Source organism: Trifolium pratense, linkage group LG6 (genome assembly GCF_020283565.1).
Source record: "Trifolium pratense cultivar HEN17-A07 linkage group LG6, ARS_RC_1.1, whole genome shotgun sequence".
NCBI lineage: Eukaryota > Viridiplantae > Streptophyta > Magnoliopsida > Fabales > Fabaceae > Trifolium > Trifolium pratense.
The window spans coordinates 39,375,110-39,398,149 of record NC_060064.1 but is presented as its reverse complement, the minus strand read 5'-3'; the positions used below and the strand labels follow the sequence as shown (position 1 = coordinate 39,398,149).

Below are 23,040 nucleotides of genomic sequence, written 5' to 3'. Positions count from 1 at the left end.
GACCAGACTTACACAGGCCAAGCCGAAGGCGCCTGTATGCCGCCTGACCTATTCCCAACCTACCTATGACCCATTAATATCAAAGTTCCTGAAAGGATTTCTTAGAGCATACACATCGCTGGTTTTGACATGAAAAGCAACGCTCTATGTCAGGAGCACATGGATAATTCAAAGAAATCCATCGTTGCTACAGTGCAATGCATTGCTTTGTTTACCAACGGTTATAATCTGACACATGGTATAAATGAGTATGCAACGACTATATTCCATTTATTTTAAAAAATTTGAATCATTTTTGGTATAAATAGATATCTCACTTCATTATTTTTTTCATTCACATCTAGTCTTAACTATTTATTCTATCTCTTTTAAATTATTTTTTTCACATTTAATTTGACAATGAACCCCAATCACCATAATTCTTGGTCAAATTATATACAAAATAGTGTCAATTCTTCTCATATTCCAAATCTACAAAATAGTGGCAATTCTTCTCATATCTCAAATCAACAAAACTCATACTTTGGAAATGCACCTTTTAACCCAAATCCAACTTTTAACCCGAATTTTCAAAATTCTCCTTTTATTCCAAATCTACAAATTAACCCACACTTTGGAAATTATCCATATCAATTAACTAACCCCACTATGCTTCATGGGATTCAAATGAGTAGTAGTGGCATGCAATCAAATGATCAAGTGCCTGAAACACCACAATTTTGCACTCAAGGTGGGTTGGAAACTATTAACCTTGGTGAAGAAGTTGGATCAACGGTTGTTAAGACGCCAAAAACAAGATTCCAACCAAAGGAAGATGAAGTTATCATTCAATCATGGCTCAATAGTTCAAAGAATGCAATTATTGGGATTGATCAAAAAGGAGAAAGTTTTTGAAAGAGGATTGGTGAAGCTTATAACAAGTATCGCGACAAAAAGTATATAGAAAGAAAACCAATGGCACTAAAAGGTCGATGACACAAAATAAATCATGCAGTTCAAAAATTTGTTGGGTGCTACAAACAAGCTGTGACTACACAAAAAAGCGGGAGCTGTGAGAGCGACATTATTTCAGCCGCAAAACAAATATATTACCAAGATGAACATGAAAAATTCATATTTGAAGATGCATGGAGACTATTGAAGAATGAAGACAAATGGCTTGGGGGTGAAACAGAACCTTCTACAAAACGAACGAAGAATTCAGCTTCAGGAGCATATTCATCATCTTCTAACCCACAGACACCAACGAGTAGCGAATATAATCCACCATCACCTACTTCGTTACATCGTCCAATGGGTCAAAAGGCGGCCAAAAGGAAGGAGAAAGAAAAGCTTGTGGAAAAGTCTATGCCTTTGGAAAAAATTGATGATTTGCAAGATGACATAAAAAAAAAAGTTGGCATAATGTCGGAGTTTTCGCGTAATTGGACACGTCTTGAGGAAGAAAGACTTGAGATGGAGAGGGAAAGGTTGAAGATCAATGATTTGCAAATACTCTCAAAGGATACATCAAATATGAATCAAAGATAACTACAAGCGCATGAAATGTTGTGCGACATAATTTCAAAAAAATATGGACTTAATTGATATGATTTTGTATTTTGAAGATTTTTTAGATTCTCATAATTAATCGTTATTTAACTAGCCATTAAAATATGTACTTCATTTTTTTTTTGTTAAAAAATATGGACTTAATTGATATAATTATGTATGTTGGATATTTTTTAAATTCTCATAATTAGTCGTTATATTTAATTAGTTATTACTATATTTAATTAAAAGATAAAAGATGAAACTAATTAGCCGTTAGAAGATAAAATTCAAAGATAAACTAATTATGAGATGAAATTAATTTTTTTTTTAGCCATTAAAAAGATTAGTCGTGAAACTAATTATGAGATGTTAAATTAATTTTTTTTTAACAAAAAACTTCACATTATATTTAATTAGCCATTAAAAAAATTAGTCGTTATTAAAACTAGCCGTTAGTCAAACTAGCCGTTAAAAACTAGCCGTTAGTCAAACTAGCCGTTATTCAAACTAGCCGTTAGTCAAACTAGCCGTTATTCAAACTAGCCGTTATTCCAAAATCCCTATAAATAACATCTTATATTCAAAATAACCATCACATCCCCTCTCTACAATTTCTTAACCTCTTATATTCAATATCAAACTTCTCTTCACCATGGATCCTTCCAATCCTTCCCACGTAGCAAAAATGTTCATGGAATTTATGAATGATGATACTGATGAACAAATTGTGAGGCTTTTGTATGAATATCAAGCGCAAGAAGAAGCTGCAAGTTCCAGTAGGCCTAGGCGTCCAAGAAGAAATATAGAGAGGAATCGTGAAGAGGGACATAATCGATTATTCAATGATTATTTTTCAGAAGCTCCGGTGTACAAAGATGAGCAGTTTCGTCGAAGGTACCAAATGCATAAACATGTGTTCCTTCGTATTGTTGAAGCTCTTGGTCAACATGATGAGTATTTTCGGGCGACAGTTGACGCAACTGGTAGATCAAGCCTTTCACCGCTACAAAAATGCACTGTTGTTATACGTATGTTGGCATATGGAACATCTGCTGATAGCGTGGATGATTATTTAAGAATTGGTGAAACCACAACACTACAATGCGTTGATAAGTTTACAAGGGGTGTAATCAACGTTTTTGGGGCACAATATTTACGAAGTCCAACAAATGAAGACGTCGAACGCCTACTGCGGATGGGGGAGGCACGTGGCTTTCCTGGTATGTTAGAGAGCATCGATTGTATGCATTGGGAATGGAAAAATTGTCTGGTTGCATTGAAAGGGCAATATGTTCGAGGTGATCACGGTAAACCCACAGTTATGCTGGAAGCAGTAGCTTCACAAGACTTATGGATTTGGCATGCATTCTTTGGAGTAGCGGGTTCAAACAACGATATCAATGTGCTTAACCAATCCAATGTCTTCAACGATGTTCTACATGGGCGAGCTCCTGCGGTCCATTATAAGGTCAATCGTACTGAGTACAACATGTGTTATTATCTATCGGATGACATTTATCCTGAATGGGCCACATTTGTGAAAAGTATCCCAATGCCACAAGGTGATAAGAGAAAATTGTTTGCCCAACACCAAGAAGGCGCAAGAAAAGATATTGAACGAGCATTTGGAGTTCTCCAGTCCCGATTTGCGATCATACGTAACCCGGCTCGATCTTGGCACTTGGATGCACTTAAGCGTATAATGGATACATGCATCATACTACACAACATGATTGTTGAAGATGAACGCGCCACATACGGTGGCAATTTTGATTATTCTTATGATAAACTACAAGGCAATGACTCGAGTGCACCACCGAATAATTCTAATATTGATTTTCAAGAGTTCATGCGTAGAAGATTTGATGTTCGTGATAAGCAAATTCATCGACAACTTCAACAAGACTTGATAGAACATATATGGGAACGTTTTGGGCACGACAACAACAATTGAAAAACATTTTAAATCTATCTTTTTTCATGTATTTTATTTTTATGTTTATGAATTTCTTTTAATGTATTTTTTTATAATTAGGTTATTTGTATCATGTATTGTGTTATTTAATATATTTTTATATGTTTTTAATTTTACTTTGTTTCAAATTCATCAAAGAATTTTAATTCAAATACATTTTTATATATTATTGTAAAATATAAATGAGTAAAACACGTGGGACCCAATGGGACTCATTTAAGAGTTTTTGATGAGTTGTATGAATATTTGAGAAATGTGGTTGAGTTGCTTAAATAATTGAAAAGTATAAAATAATATAAAGAAGACTTAATTAGTATTTTGGTCCCTGAAAAATATTTTTGGTTTTACATTAGTCCCTTAAAGAAAAAAGTTTCACTTTGGTCCCTTAAAGACATCTCTGTTAGCTAAAAAGGTCATTTCTGTTAAATTTTAAACCCAAATGTATATGGTGGAACAACACTGTAAATGATCCACCATAGACCTCATTAAATTTTTTAATTATAACCATTGAATCTTTTACTTAAAATCTATACCCTTAGATCTTGTAAACCTATGATAACTAATAATGATCCACCAACATTTGATTTATTTTACTTTTCTTCATCTTCTTCCCTTCTCCTTCTTCATCTTCTTCAGAAACCTAGAATTTTTTCTTTAAAACTTGTAAAATCATAATTTTTTCTTGTTACTCTCAAAGCCTCATTCTTCTTCCCACAACCCCTCCCTCTTTCTTCTTCTTCTTCTTCTTCTTCCATGCCCTTCTTTTCCTTTCTTCTTCCAACAACACCTCCCTCTTTAAATCCAGCCTCACCACCACCATTTTCTTTATTTTTTGGTTTAAAATTGAAGATATAAAACTCAGATCTAACACAGTTATAAAATCAATCCTCTACAAATTGTTAGGAAAGAAAGAGTATAAAGGTTTTAGAGTTCCAAATCAGTTTAGTGTTATCTTTTGAAGCGGAAATAAATTGTTTCATGTTTCATTTTTTGGGTACAAATCATTGTATGTTTTCAACAATAACAACACATACGGAGCCTGCCATCGAACTTTCTTTGTTAACTGAATCTTGAGAAGAAAAAATAGGGCTGCAACCAAGCTTTCAACAACAACAACATAGATAAGGCAAGAAAGCTTTTTTTGTTTTATTTTTAATTAAAAGGTGAGACACATGTCGTAATATGTGTGATTGGATTAATCTGACGGATCAAAACAGTTGAAAGGTAGGATGTAGTTCCTGAAAAAAGTAGAGGATCTATTCCAATTGCCACATGTGCAAAAGTTAACGTTTTTTTTTAAATTAACGGAAGGGACCAATTTAGCTAACATAGATGTCTTTAAGGGACTAAAGCGAATTTTTTTTTCTTTAAGGGACCAATATGAAACCAAAAATATATTTAAGGGACCAAAATACTAATTAAGCCTATAAAGAATGAAATATGACCCACTAAAGAACTCATATTGAGTTTTGGGATAATGGTGCTTAGTCACTTCTTCCCATTATTTTCTTTTGGAGGAAACACATGAATGAGTGTGAAGGCATCAATTCTTGGCCATTAGATGAATCCAATGGATGAGAAGCTAAAAGACATGATATCCTATTCTTCCTCTTTCTCTTCCACAACAAAACCTGGAATTAAAAATCGATGGTGGTGGCCTTCAACAAACACGTTTAATTTTCCTTTCAAACACCATCATCTTGCACACTCCCTCTTTTAATCTACCAACCAAGATGAGAAATTCAAGCAGCTCCATTCTAAAGCAACTAATTAAATCAAATCTACAAATTCCCGTCTAACAATTTTAACCCATATACATATACGGTATACCCCATACAGCAAACAATTTCTTTTTACACAAAAAGCAAACAATTAATTTATGACAATGGCAAACATTTTCTATACTTTTCTATCGATTGTAACTGCCTATTTAAAATATTTTTACTGCAAAACCAGTGAATGACGTTCACCGTTTATGTTCCTCGTTCACCCCTTCCCTTCTATAACCAGTGCATGTAAGAAATAGTGAGGGGTGAGGCAGAGTCACTGTCGTCGCGCCGTTCACCGTCGTCTGTCTTCCTCGTTGCCAGCGTTCTGTTGCGTTGCTGATCGTCGCGCTTCAACTGCCGTGTTTTCGTTGCAACTGCCTCCTCACCCACCGCTGCGTCGCCGATAACCAGTCACCGGTCACCTTGAATAAGCAATGGTGGTGTCGATCAGGGAAATTCCCTGTAGTCACTGTTTGACAGCAGGTGAATATCAGCCATCCATATTTAAAGCTGACCACCAAAATTTAAATCTAAAGGTTTATAATGCATGACTGCACAACTGTATGGTAATTTGAATGCATGGAATCCAGATCCGTCGATCAGATTTAAGAATTTTGGTCAAAAGGAGATTTAAATAGTATACTTGATTTTCTAATTTTATTATGTTTTAAATTTTGGACCATGAGATTAATCTAGGGGTCAATATTTGGAGAAGGAGAGAGAAAGAGATAGTTGGGGATGGAGAGGATCCAATTCCCAATTCTTCTTATTGAAAAGCCCTCTAATTTTCCTGGAGTTTGAAAATTCTAGTCACAAAGTTTGACAAAAAATTCTAGTATTCATAGGCAAACTAAGAAAGTAACAACCAATTACTATATACTTAGGTGCTTCTTCAAAAAAATAAAATTACTATATACTTAGGTGATACGTTATAAGTTCACACGCATGTGACAATTACATTATACCTAATGCTATAGTTAAACTAAATAAACTAGAACTTTGACCCATGCGGTGCATGAGTTTAATTAGGTGTAATATGTAACAATAAAAAATAAAATACAAAAATTCTAAGAGCATTTTCAATAAGAGTAGTATAGGGAATTTCATGGACTAATTATTCTATATTTGTTTATGTGTTTATTTTATATTTTATATATTTTTTAAATAATTTTGGAACCCCATCGTTTTGTTTACTTATTAAAAAAAAATTGCTGATAACTAAAGGTTAAAAAATTGATGATAATTAAAGGTTAAAAAAAAACTAAAGACATAATCAATAACATAAACTTTTTTTTGAAAAGTCAATAACATAAACTTAAGTAGACATCCATAAATAAATAAAAATTGTGATTAATTCCGCCGTTCAAATTTATTGAAGACAGGGTTAACATATTAGGATTCCTAAATTTTTTCATAATTGAAGCACATGTTTTAGCGGTTGAAAGGTTTTATTGTAAGTAAGGGATGCAGGTTCGATGACAAATCTGTATTTTTTTAATATAAAGCTGCAATAAAAAGAAAGAGAAAATGAGAGGGGAAAAAATTTAGTTTAGGGTTAGCTTATGTTAGCAAGCTTATAATATAAGAGATTATCGATTTTTAATTGTTTAAATTGTGCAATGAAAATTGATGGTGCTTAATTATCGTATAAAATCTTTCCTATGAAAGTTGATGGAGCTTAACACTTTGTGGACATAATTTAAATCACAATTGGTCTGCTAGTGCATATTGTATCAATTGATCATCGGTTAATATTAAATATGCAATGTTAAAATCAAAATAATGAATGTGATTAATGACATAACTATAGTTGTGTTTGGTTGTATTGCAAAAAAAAAATTGATTTAGCAGAATTGAGTTTGATAATAACATTCCAAATTACACGTGATAATAACTTTCCAAATTACACGTGATAATAACTTTCCAAATTTCACATAATAATTATTCTCTAAATTTATTACACGTGATAATAACTTTCCAAATTTCACATAATAATTATTCTCTAAATTTATGATCCGGTAGAAAAAAAATCATTGATTAGGAAAGACATAAAAATATTTCGTGATGAATAATATAGTCAACAATAATTTTGATATGATATACTTTTAAAATTGATGGTGCTTATCAATTATTGCACATAATTTTAATCACAATTGATATACTTGCCATAGTGATTGGAAATATTGCCTTGCATCGAAGGGTTGCGAGTTCGAATCACAGTCAAGACAAAATTGTATTATTTTTTAATAAAAATTGCAAGGTAAAATGGAGGGAAAACAGGGAAAACAAATTAGGGTTTAGAGTTTGCTTGTGTATACAAACTTATAATATAAAAGATTACATTATACCTAACACAAACATAAGAAACAACCACTTATTTATTGTCTTCTAATGTTTCAACCCTCTTGTGAGGTTTCTTTCATATAACATTTCTTGTCAAATTACACCTCTTTGTTAGCATCGAACATAATATTAAATTGAAATAAGTAACTTAGTAATTACTTGATCAAAGCACATTAAAACGGTCATATTTTGTCGTTCACACACTTGTTGTCGATTTATCTGACAAAACTAAAATTTAAATTCATCACTCAACACTATGCTAATAATTGTGCTGAAAAAAAATATATTAACTCAAAAATGAAATTTAAGATTATTGATACGAATGTGATATTACAATATTAAATTTTTTATTTTTCACCTCTATTTATCTTTTTCGCTTTGGGTGAGAATCTAAGAGAAATACAATAAAAATAAAAAGTAGACAATAAATCGAAAATAAACTCTATATTTTGTGAAACATCTACCTAACCTAACTAATAATGGAACACAAATATGTCATATTCTACGGTAGCATCTCCTGTGGAATAATCTACAGAATGAAACTTAGCTTGAGTATATCCACGTACGAAACGAAAAGCTCCGGTTCCACCAACAATGGGCATTTCTCTAAGAGGTTCAGTCAAGATCATGTTCCTACCCAATATGCTAAGGGTACTTCCATTAAAATCTCCATGTGTGAATGCCATGGTCATCACCATCATTAGTCCCATCTCACCTTGTGATATAGAAGTATAAATTCCTTGGGCCTTACCTATAAGTTTTGAGTCACGTTCGGGCCCAGCCGTCAATGGATCGTCCATAGCCACAACTGTCCCGAATGGCAAGGTACCGTCTATCTTGCCATTGGGCTCGGCTACAAATACCATGCTTGGTTTTTGGCCCGTAACGATGTCGTGGAAGTAAAAGTGAAGATGGGTGAATTTCTCTTCTTGGAAGCCCAACATAGATGGAGATAGACTTTGATAGTAATTAGTGGCAGTGACAAAAGATATTATGGAGAGGAAAGTAAGGTTTAAAGAAATTAGAAGAATTATGGAGGATTTTGCCATGGTTGAGTTGAAAGAACTAAAGAATATATGTTTTTTTTGACAAGATGAACTAAAAATGCTTATTACTAGCTAGGAAAATGTCTCAGATCCAATGGAGTATATTTCAATTCGTTTTGATACATGCTTATTTATAATAGGTTAGGGGTAAGGCTGCTTTATTCATTATTGCTATTCAATAATTAAGTCAAGTTGGTGTTTCTTGACTATTTTATTTTTTTATAGATTTCAACATGTGGTGGAAAAGTGATAGCCGTCAGCAACCTATAGTGTTATTTTTTTCCTAATCGAACGAAGCATCCGAGAAATATACTCCGTAGTGGATTTTTTATTTTTTTAGGGCAAGCATATTAAGATTTAATAAACACTTATATATATATATATATATATATATATATATATATATATATATATATATATATATATATATATATATATCTTTCAAGGCACCAATATATATAATTCAAATAAAAATCGTTCTAAATTAAATTTGTCATTTTATTATTAGAACTAACTCTTAGATTTTATTCGATATTTGAGTTTGTTTCTATATTAATTTAAAAAATTTATTTAAAATTAAATATTTAAAAATTTGTTATATAATATTGTTAAAATATAAGTAAAATTATTGTGTTAATTATTTCGTGTAAACTTAATTATTCAATTTTTTATGTTTCAGTGACAAATAATGGTTGTGTATATTTTTAATAAAAAATTTAAAAATTAATTTGAATATTTAGGGTAATTTAGTAAGTTTGATCTTCTTCAAAAAAAAATTTTTTAGTAAGTTTGATACTAATTAATTTATATATATATTTGGTTTACAATGAGCTGAGAATCGAACCCAGAATCTATAACGTACTACCCAAACCCCTCACCAATGGTTAGTAGTAAACTTTGTAGTAATATTATTTGTATTTCGTTTAGTTATTATTTATATATGAACAATTTGTCAATAATAAATATTACAATTATAACTATCATACACAGGAAAACAATCTTATAGTAGCAAGTAATTTTGTAACAGGATTAATTTACGCTATATAATATTCGACCTATTATAATTTATTCTATTAATATAGATTCATTTTTATAAATAAACTTGTTTAAATAATACTTTTTTGGGATTATCTTAATAAATAAAATATGAATCAAAGTTAAATTATATAATATAAAATTAACCATTATTTTTAGTTACGATAATATCCCTCTACAATAATAAAAAATTGCCCGGGAGACCTACGGGTATTATACTTATTGACTATATTATTAAAAGCCTAAGCTAAATGTGATGTTTAACCACTCAAGATAAAAAATAAGAAAGGACGGCATCAGTGCTGAATAAATCATGATTGAAGCTCACATCAATGGCTTAACCACCAACAGAAAATTAGAAAATTTAAACTTATATTAAAAAGGTGGCAAAATACACCCATATATATCCTTTAAGTTTCATGTATATTAGATAAGTCATTTAAGTTTTTTTAAGTATCAGATAATTCATTTAAGTTTTACGTTTGTATCAGATAGATCTTTTAAGTTTTTTAAGTATTAGATAGGTCATTTAATAAGTTGTATCAGATAAGTCCTTTAAGTTTTAAGTTTGTATCAAATAAGTTCTATTTTTTAAGAACCTTTAAAGACCTATTTGATACAAACTTAAAACTTAAATGATCTATCTGATACAAATATAAAACTTAAATGACCTATTTGATACTTAGGGGGGTGTATTCAATTAGGATTTCAATGGATTTTAAAAGACTTTTTTATGATGACAAAATCATGTGGTATTCAATTAGGATTTTAAAAGACTTTAAAAAAGTCTAGTGGTATTCAATTAGGATTTTAAAAGACTTTAAAAAAGTCTAGTGGTATTCAATCAAGACTCTTTACAACTTACAAAAAGTCTTGTGGTATTCAAAAGTATTCAAATTTCGATGGATTGTTTAAAAAATAGGATTTTAATGGATTTTGATGGACTTTTTAGTGAATTTTGAGCTACAAAAAGTCTTTCCTCATATCATGAGATTTTGATGGATTCTCATTTTTTTTATTTCTTTCACCTTTCCTCATGTTTCTATTTCATGTTTCCTGATTATCTCATGTTTTTTATAATCGCTTATATTTTCTCCCTACCTCTCTATCACGTTTCCTCTTCATGGTTGTCCTGCTACCATAGATAGTGTCACGATTCATTATAGGATATAGACATTGAAAATATATACAACAACAACATGTTTCAACAATAGCAACAGAACCTTGTTCGTAATTTTAAATCTAAGAACTAATTTTGGTATTGTGCTCGTAAAATTAATGTCAAAGGCCCAAAAATTGGGATTTTGTTTTTTAACGGCAAAAATATGTATATAACGTATAAGGATTTAGGGGAATAAATTTGGGATAGTTGAAATGATGATATGTGTAAGTAGTATATCTCCTTATTCTAGATGTTAACGATAAGGATTTTTTCTTTTTGCATTTTTTGAGCATGCATATTTTTGTTTATTCATTGATTTTTTTTTGTTTATTCATTGATTTTTTTTAGCATGCATATTTTTCATTGATTGTTGATTTTAATGATTGTTAATGATTGTTGATTTTTTTAAGGAAAAATTAATTTTCATTGATTGATTCATTATTATTTTAGAAGGAATTTATATCGAATTTATTGACTCATTTAAATCTTAAAAGTCTATAAAGTACTTCAAAATCTCAAAAGTCTGTGTCATAAAGTCTAACAAATTCTTGTGTTAAGAATCTTGATTGAAAAAGTCATTCAAAAAAGTCTTCTAAAATCTCATAAAATCAATACAATCTCACAAAATCTTTTAAAATCTTCAAGATTTTTTTTGCTAAAATTGTCTTGTAAAATCTTAATCCAATACACCCCCCTTAAAACACTTAAATGATTTATCTAATACAAACGTAAAACTTAAAGAATCTATAAATGCATTTTACCTAAAAAGTTCCAATAAAATCAAATTACCAAAATAACTCAAATATTGTAAATCACTCGCTCAATCCAAATTTTGAATTAAAATTGGAAAGTCACACTATACTCACAATGGCTAATCTATGGTGGACCACCTTCATAAGTGGTCCACCGTGGACAAATAATCTATCGAATATGAATTTAACGAAATTCACTGTTTGATTGAAAGTTTATATCGTATAGATCATCCATAAATTTTTTAAAATTTTTTGAAAATCATTTGATATGTTATTGAGACCCATTAAGATTTACGTTATTTAATAAACCGTTAATCTTGATGTGTCTCAATAACATATCAAATGATTTTCAATTTTTCTATGGATGATCTATATGATATAAACTTTCAATCCAACGATAAATTTTGTAAAATTTGTATTCGTTATAATGTTATTCATGACTGATCCACCATGAACCACTTGATAAATTGGTCATATTAGAATTTGCCTACTCACAATGCTAGAAAACCCAAATAATGCCAATAGTATTAAATAGGCAAAATTACACTACAGATCCTTTATCTTATTTTTTTGTAACACTTTGATCCTTTATCTTTTTTTGTAACACTTTGATCCTTTATCTTTTATTTGTAACACTTTAGTCCTTTATTTTTTTTTATTTGTAACACTTTAGTCCCTTTTTTTTAACAGTTTGGTCCTTTATCTTTTTTTATTTGTAACAATTTGGTCATTTATTTTTTATAAATAAATAAGATAAGGACCAAAGTGTTACAAAAAAAAGATAAAGGACCAAATTGCTACAAAAAAATATAAAGAACCAAAATATTACAAAAAAATAAAATAAAGGACATGTAGTGTAATTTTGCATATTAAATATCAAGCAAATCAATGAAGCCAGCTAAGTTAAGTCAAGTACAGTATGAATTTAAAGATCATAGGCCCTTTGTCCATTAATATTTCAAGTCAAGCCTTTAAAATAATTGTTAGTGGGTATATTAAAAATGAGAGTTGAGATCCTCTCCATTTCTTATGTTTTCCATTTCTTCCATTACCAAAGTTTTTAAATATTTTGGGGTGTATAAATGACATTTGAACCCACTTGATGTCACATTTTTGTATTTATATTCCCAAAACTATATAATAATGGAGGAAATGGAAAGAATTGGAAATGGAGAGAATCCTAACTCTAAAAATGACACCAACTCATTTTTTGGATGAACTAATAAATATAATATTAACAATGTACTATATTGAATTTTAAAACAAATGTGGTGGTACAATATTTATTTCACCAATTTGCCTTTTACAATGGATGAGGGTTTTAGAGGAACACAAAAATAACAATAAATAGCATCTAATTACTTCTTCTTTTTCATCCAATAAAACACATAATTACCGAATAACATTACATTATATACAGGGACGGATCCAGAAACTTATGTAACGGGGGGCCGAAAATTAAAATAATAAAAGAATTATTTATTTTTTGGTCAAATAGTCTAGTGATTAGATTCATACACCTTAAGTGCTTAAGTAAGTGTGGAAAAGTGGAGAACCTAAAATTTAAATCTCAATCCCTCCATAAGTTAATGTCTACAACTACCAATTGATATGTACTAACACGACAATAAATAAATATATAATAGTTAAATATATTCAATAACAAATAATTAAATACAATATTACATTTAGTAAAAAAAATATAATAATTAAATACAATATTACATTGTTTATCTTAATAGTAAACGTCTAACTTCATTTCATAAAATTCATCTTAAATTTGGACTTTAGCAAACTAGTATAATAAATATATATATATAATCAAAATATTAATTAAATCTGGTAGTTCTTTGAAAGTGATAGCGACTATTAGGCCTTTACTAATCAAACAATGTATGAATATGATAAGTTGATAACTATTCTAATCTATCAATATATTAATATAATAATTATATAGATGAGGGAGGGGCCTCAGCCCCTGCTTGCCACCCTCTATGTCCGTCCCTGATTATATATCCAGCGGGTCGATGTATGAATCTCAATCATCTCACTTATCCATATTAAATGTGCAATTTTTAGCCGTTAGACTACCTAAAAAAAACACATAATATTACTAGCTAATAATGGAACACAAACATGTCATATTCTACAATAGCATCTCCTTTGAAGTAATCTACCGAATGAAATTTAGCTTGAGCATACCCACGAACGACATGAAAAGCTCCGGTCCCACCAACAATGGACATTTCTCTAATAGGTTCAATCATGAACATGTTAGAACCCAATATGCTAAGGGTGCTTCCATTAAAATCTTCATGGTGAATGCCATGGTCATCACCATCATTAGTCCCATCTCATTCTCACCTTGTGATATAGAAGTATAAATTCCTTGAGCCTTACTTATAAGTTTTGAATCACGTTCAGGTCCAGACGTCAATGGATCGTCCATAGCCACAACTGTCCTAATGACAAGACATTTTTAGCCTTGTCGTTGGGTTCGGCTACAAATACCATGTTTGGTTTTTGGCTGGTAACGATGTCGTGGAAGTAAAAGTGAACATGGGTGAATTTCTCTTCTTGAAAGCCCAACATTGATGGAGATAGGCTTTGATAGTTATTAATTAGACTGACAAAAGATATTATGGAGAGTAAAGTAAGGTTTAAAGAAATCAGAAGAGTTATGGAAAATGTCTAGATGCGATCAGTGGTATTTTTTTTAGTGGCTACAAAATTTCATCTTAGTGTTCGGGATTCGAATCCCGGCTCTGCATAATATATGCGATGTTCCTACCAACTGAGTTAAGCTCGCATGAACATATTTCAATTTGTTCTAATTGATGCCTATTTATAATATATGTGAGGCTGCTTTTTTATTCATTTTTCTATTTATAAAATTAATTTATTATTTTTGAAACACATGTGTCTATAGTATTTATTTATTTCTCACTAATAATTTCGTCAACACCCTCTCAATTTTGAAACACATGTGTCTATCTATTTTAGATGTCAAGATGTGGTGGAAAAATGTTTCGAAGCATCCGAGAAATACATCGCAAAACTTGAATTTTTTTAGACTAATTGGTAGGAATATTTTTTAGACTAATTGATAAGAATTCTTTTTGTTACATAGTATATAAAATTCATTTTTTAGGATTCTTTTAATCGCGACTCTTAGAAGAGATCATTGTTGTCTTTTTAGTTGGATAAATATTGTGCTTAACTAGAACCCAAAAATAAAATATTGTGCTTAACTTTGTTTTAATTGCATCTCTAATTGGCTTCTTGAATAAAAAGAAGTCATTGTTGCAAAAAAAAAAAAGACTTTTTGTTATAAAGTTTTGGGATTTCGAAATTAAGCAAGGAAAATGACAAATCAGACGTATACAAATCAAATATTTACTCCTTCCGTCTCAAAATATAAGGAAAAATGAGTCAAAGAAACGTATTTGATTAAAAATTTGAACAAAATACGTTTACTTTTAGGGTCATGCTAACCAGTGCCCCGGGGGCACTGGTTAAGGAAACTAAAAAAGGAAATTTTAAAATTAAAAATAACATTGTTTATACTTTCGAGGCGTTGACTGCACAAACTTCGATATGATATTACTATATTTGGTTCCTTAAACAGTGCCCCGGGGGCACTGTTTAGCATTTTCCTTACTTTTATTGACCAACTTTTGCATATATTTTGAGAGAGAGTTCATTTCTTTCATAAATTAACATTAAATAAAAGATACATAAATGAAGCATCTTGAATTCCTTAACAACTTGCAAAGCAGCCGAAGACTATTACTATATTGTGGCAGGTACAGTGTACTGCACATATTATTTTATGATATCTACTGTGAATCGTTTTTAAATTCTTCTGGTAAATCGCATGCTCTTTAAATTATTGTGGTTGTGCACTGTACCAATTTTTTTGCAAAAAGAAATCAAGAATCCAAACTCAATTTTATCTCTTGGACATAAAAATTGAAAATTGAGCCTATAACTTTTAGCTAGAGCGACATATTTTAGGACTAGATGTTGTATTTTCGAGTCGATTCCTCTTTGTATTGACAACTATTTGATTAATGATATGAGTTGTGTCTTCTTTTAAAAAATAAATCGAATGTTTACAGAAAAACCCAATTATTAAAAGCAATTTTGTATAATTTCATATGAGATGTTAGAGTGGTTAATTTACGAACAATCAACAAGATGTGAATGGTGGTCTAAGAACGATGATTACCGTCAATTGAGAAGAAATTAAACAAAGTGCTCCAAACACAAAGAAGTGATGAGTTCCGGAGATGCAATCTGAAGTGTTTTTTTTGGTTAATTGGTTTAAAACGTATTTTTCGAATCATACTCAAAAGGCAAAATAAAAATTTGGAGGGGACTTGGCAGTAACATGGGAGGCTTAAAGAGTAAAATTCTTTAACCACACACACTAATGGGCCTTTCAAGTTTTGTTTTTGCGAGAATCTATTTGTACCCTAATACTTTCTAACAACACCCCTAACAAGATTATACGGAACAATGAACGGCTAATTCAGGTGACCAATTTCACAAAGGGGGGTGGGGGATTAAAGTCAGAGAAAATCTCACATGAGATGTAGAAAAGACAACATTTTTGAAAGTTATATATTATACTATTAATGTAAATAACATTTAACTTTGGTGATTTGATTCGGTTATAAAATACAATTATTGGATTTTGAATTCTCGCTAGTGACCTTTGAGAGAGGTTTACGTAACTCATTTGGTAGAGACGTCGCATTATATATGGATAGTCGGAGTTCGAATCCGAGACACTTCACTTATTCACTTGTGAAATTTCTAGTTATTAAGTTAATTTATAAAATAAAAAAACACAATATTGAATAAAACTAATGCCAAGTTTACAGTACATATTATGAATGATGACTATAAACTAATATTATTTACAATACACATTTTAAAAAATACATCATAATTATTGTTCATGGTAAAAATATTCATCTTTGTATTTCAAAGTGACCATGGTTTATCATTATTTTGTTAGAAAACGAGTAATTTTTTTTCAATGAGATCGAGAAAGCGTAACTATGTCCTCACGTGAGCTTAGCTCAGTCGATAGAGACATTATATTTTATATGTAAGGGCTGGGGTTCAAACTCCGGACACCCCACTTATCCATAAGGGTGAAATTGGTTAGACAATGAATCAACACCTTCAAAACTTTAGTACTTAATAGTTCAATGCTACACTCAAAACAGTAAGCCTGCTTATGGCTTGCTTATAGCTGAAGCAATGACTAGAAGAAAACTATGAAAAATGTCTGGTTAAAGAAGAAATTGAAAACACCTAATTGAATTCAAGAACTACAAAGCAACAACTAATTCAAATAACTCCTAAAATATTCTGATATGAAAAAGTAATCCTTTAGTTAGCAATATTTAGAAGATGTGGCATTTAAACAATATGGACTCATGAATTAAATATTGTTAAAAGGGAAGGGAACCACATGAAATGCATCAAAATCTCAGTAACAATGTTTATCTCCCTTTTAGATTTCCACAAAGCATGCCAAAGCCTTTTAATATACTTAGCAGCTAACCTTTACCAATAATTTTCAGGCTGAGCTTAGGGGAATCAAATTGCCTCCAAATGATGTTGCTCTTATCTTTCAAATTGCCTCAAAAACTCACCCTCCACAATAGAAGCTGATGCTGCTTTTTTTGTTTATGGTTCACATCTGAAATTACAAAATACAAATGCAGCCATGATTTGTGATTTGCTTGTGTGGAAAATCAAAATTGTCTTCATGTAAAAGAGACAGGATGCTTTGATTTATATAAGGTTTACTTGCAAGACAATCTTCGTGTTCATTATTTATTTATTTATTTAGTTTTTTTTTTGACGGCATTATCTATTTAGTTGACAATAATAACTATATCGCAGATTTATTTAGTTTATTAGGACATGGCAGTCTTAGTTGATGCTTGAGGAAAAACTTTAGGCATAAAATACCATATTTGTTTTAGTTTTGGGTTTGGCATCCCTTGATTTTCTGTATATATCTTTGTGTGTAGAATGCAGCGCATGTTTAATTCAACAATGCAGTCGATCATCGTCCAGAGAGGGACATCTGCACTTCAAATTGCTAAGAAACTCCGGAAGAATTCTTGAAAGGTAGCTACTTTTTGTTTATTTCCATCTTAGTGCAGGAATTTTAAGACCTTTTCTTGTTTGTATGATACTAGGTTTGTGGCAAATATTGCATTGTTGTTTATCTTCTAAAGAAAGTTTCTCTTTATATGTTTTTCGATTTCATTTTTCCAAATTCACTGGTATATATGCAAGACGGGCCTTATCTTTATAAAGCTGCATAGGCGTTACCTTGTTTGTGAGAACAACAGAAGGAACATATGTATCTAGAGTATCACTAATCTTCAAGGTTCGTTTCTCGCTAAGAGTCAAGCCCTAGTCTTTGATCAATGTCATAAAAATTTGTTTTACATTGGATGTTGAACGCTTAACACAATCCTCTCATTTTATCCAAGTTCGGGAACAGTTATATATAGTTTTGCAACAAAGCTAACAAATAAAGGCTTAAAATATTAAGCCGTCGTTCAGTTCATTAGCCAACCCCATCTTGTGGAATACGGATAGGTTGTTGCTAATGTCGTCGAACCTTCACTTTGCTGTAAATGTTGCTATACTTATAATATAACTAGAATAGATATACATTAGAGAGACTTCAACACCCACAGGCATAAAATCAAGAGGAAATTAACTATGATTGAATGAGATTGTACTAGCTATATTTTGTACTTCCAATTGCAAAATTAAGGCACAGAGATAATCATTGTGACACTTACAACTGAACTGAGAAAATGAAAAAACAATGGAATCTTATTTCCTAGCTATACATGTGTCACGCATTAGCATTATTATAGAAATTTGTAAATTCTGATTGTTGAACTGCGTAATCGTAGCCTGTATAGGAGTTGATCTCTGGCGTCACACCCTCCCTATTTAGCCTTTGGTCCAGATATACAACAATCACAGTTATATCATCATGATAAGCCGATCTAAATCCATAATTTCGATTGCCATTGTTCCCACTAATACAATTACTCTTAGGAATCTCTATAAGGTCACGATATTTTTTCCCCCTTTTAGCAGCCCCCTTCTCTAGAGCAAGCGTGACAAGTCTTTCAGCGATTCTATCTCGTGGACTGGTGTTAACAACTCTAGCAGCCTTCTCATTTGAAATCAATTTCCAAAATCCACCAGATCCAAATATAATGAATCTATCACTGTCTCTTAGGACTGTTGAATAAACATCTGGCTGTGATGATAGCAAAGGTCTTGTAAAAGTTGGAGTCACTACTTCAGACAATGGGATTTCGAATGATCTCCTTTTGGTGAACTGTGCATTTTTCATATATGCATATCCTATACATCTACTAGTCTCGATTAAGCCTTTAACTTCAATGCTTTGGTAGCGACTACGATTATTATAATCTGGATGCAATTCAGTGAATTCTTGTTTAATATTTGGATTTAGAAAACTGTGATCTCTAACCATCTGTTTAACAACCAATCTTTTACCAATGCCCTTCTGAGAACCGAGTATAGCGCGCGAGTCTCCAACGTTGGCGACAAATAACGTCCCTTTCCATATGATACAAATCAAACAACCTGAACTAACAAAACTATTCTGTACCTCATGATGTTGCTCAAAACTATTTCTAGCAAACTCATTAAAATCTGTCTCCATTTGGTCAACAACTTGCCTCAGAATAATCTCATTCATAGAGTTATTATTCTGCTGAATCATCCCTGCAATTTATAACCAGATTATTTCCTCATCAAACTTTAGACATTCAAAAATATATCTACACACATTGATTTAGACCAAAAGTACAAGATTAATTTTCTTGATTTCTTCAGTGTTTATAATTAAGAAAACATTTTCCATCTCCTCAATTCTTGGATATACAATCACTTAATTCCTTTAAATTTCATATCCACACTCAAAGAACAGCATTCAAAGAATTAAATGTAAGAAACAAAATAGGCAATGTTAATAAGATAATAACAAACACACATGAATGAAAATGAAAGAAGAATGAACAAATTAAAAAGACTCACTTAATAGTTCAGTGAAGATATGATCTATAAGATAGATGGAAGCGGCGTCGCCTTTATGTCCATCATAAACTCCAACAAAGAGTGCATCAGTGCCAACTTCAACTTGGCTCTCATCTTCCATATCCGTATTCGCCTGAATTGCAGCCATGGAGAATTCGCCACAGTGATGCCTAACTAGTGGTCTCGACCACGCCAGAGGGTCTTTATTAAACTGCTCATCTTTGAAATTATACTTTTTGTAAGGGGAGCTGAAAAGATTATTTAGAAACGAAGCCATGATCTTGTGTTTCTCTTCTTGAAGAGAAGAAAAGAAAAGATTGAAGGAGAAAGGAAGAGGATGAATGAGTGTTCGATGAATGAATATTGAATGAATGAGAATCAGTATGTATTTATAATGTAACTGAAAATCAACTAACTTGTAACAGAAAATGAAAAGCCTCAACAGAAATACATATAAATTAACTTCTCCACTTTATAATGTAACTGAAAATCAACTAACTTGTAACAGAAAATGACAAGTCTCAACAGAAATACACATAAATTAACTTCTCCATACTATAAGTGATAAGCTCTTCTCCATATCCTATAGATTCCTCTAACAATAACGGTTGGAATCTCATTCAAATAACGGTTCGATGAGTTAAGAGTAATGTTCTTTTTAGAGTGAGTGGTGTTCTCATACTTAGGTTTGATGAGTCTCTAAATTTAAGTCCCAAAATATTTTGGTTGGTTATATGTCTATAATTTGTGGTGACACAATTTCTACATGAACTTTTCTTTTGCATTTTTATTTTACTCCTAAAATAGTGAAATGTCTCTTCTTAAGACAATCTGTACATGAAAAAATATATCATATATCACATTTAAGTAAAATATATCACATCACATTTAAATAAAAATAAAGTCAGGCAACTACTTTTACAAAATAATCTCATATATCATCCATAACCGTTTTATTTGATCTGCGTTTTAACTCTATTTATTCACGTTCCACTTTCTATGCACACAACATTCACTTTACATCCATTTTCTTTGCACACAACATTCACATTACATTTCAGAGGTTAGAGAATTAAAACTATGGCTCTGACAAATAAAAAGGTCGGTAAAGGCTAAAAGAAAAGATTGAAGAATGTAATATGGTATCATACTTCAGAGTCAGGTTCATATCTGTTTGACGAATGCAAAAGGCATTCTGGTCACTAGCTAGTATCTTCTTGGCCCTCTGAATTAAAAAGGATTGGCCGACACCGCTTGTCCTCATTCATTGTACTTTAATTCTCCCAAAAGGCATTACAAGTGCAACCTTTCTTTGAATTCGTGGATAGTTTAGTGAGCTATTAAATTTTGTCTAATTCCTTCGTACATAATGGAATCTGCTGTTATAGACTCAATTCATATGAGAGTGCATGGGAAATTGGGAACTGGATTGATCTGTGGTGGCGGAAAGTGCCTCATAAGATTAAAGTTTTCGTGTGGACTCTGGTGAGAGGATATATACCAACACGCGAGAAATTAGTGCAGCAAGGAAATTGTTTTTCTATTATCTTTTCTGCAATAAACATGATATTTTCAAGCCACAACAAGATGATATTGTTTTGAAAGAAACTATTTTCAATTTATCCCACTCATCTGTTCTTTCTACTTTCTGGGCTGTCCTAAAACCATCAAATCTCAAGAGTTCACTGTGTCGCAAGAATCAAATGTGATTGGACAGCAAAGAAGAATGCGAGTGAGTGTTGATTGGATAAAAATATGAATATGAAAGAATGAATCAATACTATAGTCTAATTCCAAACCCATACATTGCTAGCTTAATTCAACTAGGACATGGCAGTCTTAGTCGGTGCTTGAGGAAAAAAGTTAGGCATCAAAAAACATATTTGTTATAACATTTTATATATTCAAAATATGTTCAAGAAAGGAACACTTATCACTACTAAATATAGGATTTAGTCACTTACCTAAAGTTTACAGAAATACTAATTTTAAAAAAGTACCATGCAACTGTTAACATTTGAAGCAAATTGACTTTGCACCAGGCCAATAATCCCAATTAAGCTATTGTTCCTAAGAAAGAAGCTTTACATTTGCAACAAGCAGAAACCCAAGGATCCTATAGTATTCACAAGCCAAGGTTTTGGGATCAGGGTTTCAATGTTTTAATGGGAATGTCATGCAGAGAAATATGCTTCTGCCATTGAAGACTATAACTCACAACTATCTTCCAATTTTGAAAACAAAAGCATTTCATCCAGTACTTTGTAGATCTCCTCAGATTGAGGGTGTGATTCATCAGCCACCAAAAACACTATAAACTCACCATCCATCTCTATTAAGCTATGACCAGGAATCTTCTTCACACCCTTGTCTCTCATCAAACTTCTTACCCTCCTTACATCACTCCATTTTCGATCATTAGCACAAGTATTTGCCATCAGCACATATATTCCACTGTCTTCAGGATACAAGCTTAGAAGATTTTGCGCCGACAATCTTGCAAGCTCAACATTGCCATTCATTCTACAAGCATTTAAAAGGGCTCCCCAAGCAGCCTCACAAGGTTGCATTGGCATATTTGTTATTAACTCGTACGCTTCTTCCACGAGTCCAGTTCGACCTAGTAGATCAACCATGCATGCATAATGTCCTCTTTGGGGTTTTATCCCATAGTTCATCTCCATGTTGTCAAAATATTCTCGACCTTCAGAAATTAAACCACCATGGCTGCAAGCTGTCAACAAACTCACAAATGTGATATTATCTGGCTTAAATCCCATTTTTCTCATCTGGACAAATACATTGATGGCTTGATTTGCTCTACCATTAGCAGCATACCCTGCAATCATAGAATTCCAAGTAATCAGATTTCTCTCTGGCACTGTACAGAAAACTTCTGTTGCTGCATCTATGCTTCCACATTTGGCATACATATCGATAATTGCATTTGCAAGAGTAACACTAAGGGGGATTCTTTACTCAACAACAAAATGTTGGTGAATCCAATGACCCAAATTCAAGCAAGTGAGCTGGCCACAAGCAGAGAGTGCACTCACTAAGGTTTGCTCAACCGGAACCACACCTCCCCCAATTATTTCATGAAACAATTTCAATGATTCCTTGGGTTTGTTATTCTGAGAATAACCTGCAATCATTGCATTCCAAGAAACCACATTTTTCTGAGGAGTTCGATCAAAAAACATCCTAGCAGATTCCAAGTCACCACATTTCGCATACCCATTAACCATAATAGTCCACGAGTAAACATCTCTGATTTCCATTCTATCAAAAAGCTCTTTAG

The 23,040-nt window shown here is 31.7% G+C and overlaps 4 protein-coding genes and 2 pseudogenes across 4 annotated transcripts; 2 read left to right on the top strand and 4 right to left on the bottom strand.

Moving 5' to 3' along the window:
* The first annotated feature begins 332 nt into the window (after positions 1 to 332).
* On the top strand, positions 333 to 1,587 carry LOC123893071 (annotated as a pseudogene).
* A 560-nt stretch (positions 1,588 to 2,147) lies between these two features.
* On the top strand, positions 2,148 to 3,554 carry LOC123892521. The gene has a single exon (XM_045942328.1). It carries the CDS (start codon positions 2,186 to 2,188, stop codon positions 3,485 to 3,487), a length of 1,302 nt encoding a protein of 433 aa, XP_045798284.1. The 5' UTR covers positions 2,148 to 2,185; the 3' UTR covers positions 3,488 to 3,554.
* Positions 3,555 to 7,906: 4,352 nt separating this feature from the next.
* Positions 7,907 to 8,895, bottom strand: LOC123892723 (pterocarpan synthase 1-like). The gene has a single exon (XM_045942578.1). The coding sequence runs from the start codon at positions 8,667 to 8,669 to the stop codon at positions 8,094 to 8,096; it is 576 nt and encodes a 191-aa protein (XP_045798534.1). The 5' UTR covers positions 8,670 to 8,895; the 3' UTR covers positions 7,907 to 8,093.
* A 4,837-nt stretch (positions 8,896 to 13,732) lies between these two features.
* On the bottom strand, positions 13,733 to 15,104 carry LOC123892254 (annotated as a pseudogene).
* A 3,412-nt stretch (positions 15,105 to 18,516) lies between these two features.
* LOC123889098 (probable protein phosphatase 2C 43) lies at positions 18,517 to 20,068 on the bottom strand. The gene is made up of 2 exons (XM_045938296.1): positions 19,791 to 20,068; positions 18,517 to 19,427 (listed from the first exon to the last, which is right to left on the bottom strand). Exons 1-2 carry the CDS (start codon positions 20,014 to 20,016, stop codon positions 18,517 to 18,519), a joined length of 1,137 nt encoding a protein of 378 aa, XP_045794252.1. The 5' UTR covers positions 20,017 to 20,068.
* A 1,878-nt stretch (positions 20,069 to 21,946) lies between these two features.
* On the bottom strand, positions 21,947 to 22,672 carry LOC123892253 (pentatricopeptide repeat-containing protein At4g02750-like). Its single transcript, XM_045942058.1, has one exon. The coding sequence runs from the start codon at positions 22,670 to 22,672 to the stop codon at positions 21,947 to 21,949; it is 726 nt and encodes a 241-aa protein (XP_045798014.1).
* Positions 22,673 to 23,040: the final 368 nt, after the last annotated feature.